Source organism: Procambarus clarkii, chromosome 66, assembly GCF_040958095.1.
Source record: "Procambarus clarkii isolate CNS0578487 chromosome 66, FALCON_Pclarkii_2.0, whole genome shotgun sequence".
Taxonomy (NCBI): Eukaryota; Metazoa; Arthropoda; class Malacostraca; order Decapoda; family Cambaridae; genus Procambarus; species Procambarus clarkii.
This window is the reverse complement of record NC_091215.1, coordinates 20,199,126-20,203,559: the sequence shown is the minus strand read 5'-3', so window position 1 is coordinate 20,203,559 and position 4,434 is coordinate 20,199,126. Positions and strand designations below refer to the sequence as shown.

Here is a 4,434-nt window from a genome sequence, read left to right as displayed (position 1 = left end):
CCAGACATATGGAGGTATGGATGTGCCGTCCATCCAGACATATGGAGGTATGGATGTGCCGTCCATCCAGACATATGGAGGTATGGATGTGCCGCCCATCCAGACATATGGAGGTATGGATGTGCCGCCCATCCAGACATATGGAGGTATGGATGTGCCGCCCATCCAGACATAAGGATGTATGGATGTGCCGCCCATCCAGACATATGGAGGTATGGATGTGCCGTCCATCCAGACATAAGGATGTATGGATGTGCCGCCCATCCAGACATATGGAGGTATGGATGTGCCGCCCATCCAGACATATGGAGGTATGGATGTGCCGCCCATCCAGACATATGGAGGTATGGATGTGCCGTCCATCCAGACATATGGAGGTATGGATGTGCCGCCCATCCAGACATATGGAGGTATGGATGTGCCGCCCATCCAGACATATGGAGGTATGGATGTGCCGCCCATCCAGACATATGGAGGTATGGATGTGCCGTCCATCCAGACATATGGAGGTATGGATGTGCCGTCCATCCAGACATATGGAGGTATGGATGTGCCGTCCATCCAGACATAAGGATGTATGGATGTGCCGCCCATCCAGACATAAGGATGTATGAATGTGCCGTCCATCCAGACATAAGGATGTATGGATGTGCCGTCCATCCAGACATAAGGATGTATGGATGTGCCGCCCATCCAGACATAAGGATGTATGGATGTGCCATCCATGAGGAAGCAGAGGCAGGGTCAGTTGGATCCACTGACAGAGAATAAATTTCAAACTAAATCAATAGAACATTAATACAACATTAATACAACACTCACCCGGGGGGTTACTCTGCGGCTGGGTGGCGGGACAGGTCCTGTGTGGGAGAGAGTCCTGTTACTTTCTCAGTATAGACGGCAACTGTACCTTAAATGGTGCTCTATGCACGTGAGGAGTGTATGTGTGTTGACGTGGTGGGTGGTGTGCGTACACACGTAATTGTGCTTGCGGGGGGTTGAGCTTCGGCTCTTCGGTCCCGGCTCTCAACAGTCAATCTGCTGGTGTACAGGTTCCTGAGTTTATTGAGCTCAATCTCATCTACATTTGAAACTGTGTATGGAGTCAGCCTCCACCACATCACTGAATAATACATTCCATTAATTAACTACTCTGACAGTGAGAAAAGTACTTCCTAATGTCTTTGTGGCTCATAAGGGTACTCAGTTTCCACCTGTGTTCTCTTATGATTTCTACGTGGTCTTGTTGGCTACGGTGTTGGGAGAGCTCGCGCAGTCTCAGCCAATGTTGAGTAGTTGCAGACTGGTTGTGATGGAGACTGGGTGACCTATTTAAGTTAAGTAGAGCTTGTTTACTTGCTCGTGTCTACGTGTTGCTATGAGTCTGGTTAATTCAATGTGACATATTATTAAGCTGTACATATTAACATGTGTCAGTGGTCATAAGTCAATAAACAGTTAATTATTAATCATGTCTGTACTTGTGTATTTAGTTGTGCCCTTCACAGAGTAAACTGGTGTATTATTATAATATTACAGTGGTTTTACTTAATGATTCCTGTAGTTAGATATATGATAACAGGCCAATAAGGATCTTTAATGCTTCCAGGAACATGAACTTGAATAGGTGCGAGCGGTTAGCAGCTAGTGGCATATCTTTGAACCTTCTCCAACTTAGTCTTATACTTGACAAGGTAAGGACTCCGTGCTGGAGCTGCATGCTCCAGGACTGATCTGATGTATGTGGTATACAAGGTTCTAAATGATTACTTACACAATTTTTTAAAAGCAGTTCTGACGTTAGCCAGCCTCGCAGTCGCCGCTGATGATGTACTTATGATGTAGGAGGCAGGTTCGGTGTAATATCAACTTCTACATCCTTCTCTCTGTTCGTTGCATGGTGGATTTCGTCCCCCAATCAGTACCTTGAGTCTGGCTTCCTGTTCCCTCCACCTAGCTTCATTATTTTAAATTTACTGTAACTCTAGAAGCCATTTGTTGGACTATTCCTTCAGTTTGTCTAGGTCATGTTTTAGCCTCTTGTTATCTTCCTCCGTCTTAATCCTCCTCATAATTTTTGCATCATCAACAAACAATGAGAGGAATTCCCTGTCGGAGATCGTTTACATATATCAGAAGCAGTATAGGTCCGAGGACTGATCCCTAAGGGACTCAACTGGTGACGCCTCGACATTCTTAGATCTCACTCCTCACAGTGACTGTCTTCTGCTGTTGAGATACTCCCTTATCTACTGGAGTACTTTCCCTTTTACTCCTGCCTGCACTCCAGCTTATGGACTATTCTCCTATGGGGTAGCGGGTTAATGAGGCTTTATGTCGGTCCAGAAATATGCAGTCTGCCCACCCTTCTCTTTCTTGCCTGATTTTTGTCACCTGATCATAGAATTAATTATTCTATTAAACCTGTTAGGCAAGATTTGTCATTCCTGAACCCATGCATTCCTGAACCCATGCATTCCTGAACCCATAAGGGGCCTCGTAGCCTGGTGGATAGCGCGCAGGACTCGTAATTCTTTGGCGCGGGTTCGATTCCCGCACGAGGCAGAAACAAATGGGCAAAGTTTCTTTCACCCTGAATGCCCCCGTTACCTAGCAGTAAATAGGTACCTGGGAGTTAGTCAGCTGTCACGGGCTGCTTCCTGGGGGAGGAGGCCTGGTCGAGGACCGGGCCGCGGAGACACTAAAGCCCCGAAATCATCTCAAGATAACCTCAAGAAGATGCTGGCGATGTGTTACAAACTTCATTCTCTTGAGATGTTTTATATTTTAATCACAATCGTGTCCATCACCTTGCATGGTATGGAAGTGAGGGACATTGCCTGTAGTTCAGTGCCTCTTGTCTGTTTCATTAGTAAATCACGACTACATTAGCCGTCTTCTAAATTGTTGACAGTTATCTTGTTATCTGTGACTTGTTACTTGTTATGTTATGCCTACTTCCGAAGGTGCCTACCTCCGGGAGTAGTAGGCACCCTCTCTTAGTGTCCATGGTGAGATACCGTGTGGGTCTACAGCCTTTGCCAAATCCAATTCGAGCAAATGCTTCCTTACCTTCCCACTGGTAATCTCAATGGGTTCCTCAGTTGCAGCTTCCCTACAGAACCCTGTGGGACTCTGCTGGTAACACCACACCAGTCTCAGGTCTCAACCCTAACATTAACTCTCTGCTTCCTGTTGTTCAGGTACTCCCTTACCCATTGGAGCATCCTACCACTTACTTCAGATTTTTGTTTTTCCAACTTATGCAACTGTCTCTTATGGGGCACTGTGTCAAAAGCTTTCTGAGAGTCCAAGAAAATGCAGACCTCCCTTCTCTTTCCTGCTTAATAAAAAAAAAAAGCTTGTTGACCAAGCAACAAGCTTGTTGCTGGTCATAGAATTCTATTAAACCTGTGATACACGACTTACCTTCCCTGAACCCATGGTGGTGGTGTGTTATAAAGTTCCTTCTCTCCAGACGTGTTACCAGGCTTTTTCTTTTGTGATATGAAATTACCTAAGTGTAGTTACAGGATGAGAGCCACGCTCGTGGTGTCCCGTCTTCCCAGCACTCTTTGTCATATAACGCTTTGAAACTACTGACGGTCTTGGCCTCCACCACCTTCTCACCTAACTTGTTCCAACCGTCTACCACTCTGTTTGCGAAAGTGAATTTTCTTATATTTCTTCAGCATCTGTGTTTAGCTAGTTTAAATCTATGACCTCTTGTTCTTAAAGTTCCAGGTCTCAGGAAATCTTCCCTATCGATTTTATCAATTCCTGTTACTATTTTGTATGTAGTGATCATATCAACTCTTTTTCGTCTGTCTTCTAGTTTCGGCATATTTAATGCCTTTAACCTCTCCTCGTAGCTCTTGCCCTTCAGTTCTGGGAGCCACTTAGTAGCATGTCTTTGCACCTTTTTTAGTTTGTTGATGTGCTTCTTAAGATGTGGACACCACACAACAGCTGCATATTCTAGCTTTGGCCTAACAAAAGTCGTGAAATTTTTTTTTAGCATATCGCCATCTATGTATTTAAAAGCAATTCTGAAGTTAGAAAGCATAGCATAGGCTCCTTGCACAATATTCTTTATGTGGTCCTCAGGTGATAGTTTTCTATCTAGAACCACCCCTAGATCTCTTTCTTTATCAGAATTCTTTAAAGATTTCTCACATAATATATAGGTTGTGTGGGGTCTATGTTCTCCTGTTCCACATTCCATAACATGGCATTTATTAACATTAAATTCCATTTGCCAAGTGGCGCTCCATGTACTTATTTTGTCCAGGTCTTCTTGAAGGGCATGACAATCATCTAAGTTTCTTATCCTTCCTATTATCTTAGCATCATCAGCAAACATGTTCATATAATTCTGTATACCAACTGGTATACCATTTATGTAGACAATAAACATCACTGGTGCAAGAACTG

General features: G+C 44.3%; 1 protein-coding gene across 1 annotated transcript; it reads left to right on the top strand.

Annotated features, from left to right (window-relative positions):
* Positions 1 to 247: 247 nt before the first annotated feature.
* LOC138355231 (S-antigen protein-like) lies at positions 248 to 571 on the top strand. Its single transcript, XM_069310093.1, has one exon. It carries the CDS (start codon positions 248 to 250, stop codon positions 569 to 571), a length of 324 nt encoding a protein of 107 aa, XP_069166194.1.
* Positions 572 to 4,434: the final 3,863 nt, after the last annotated feature.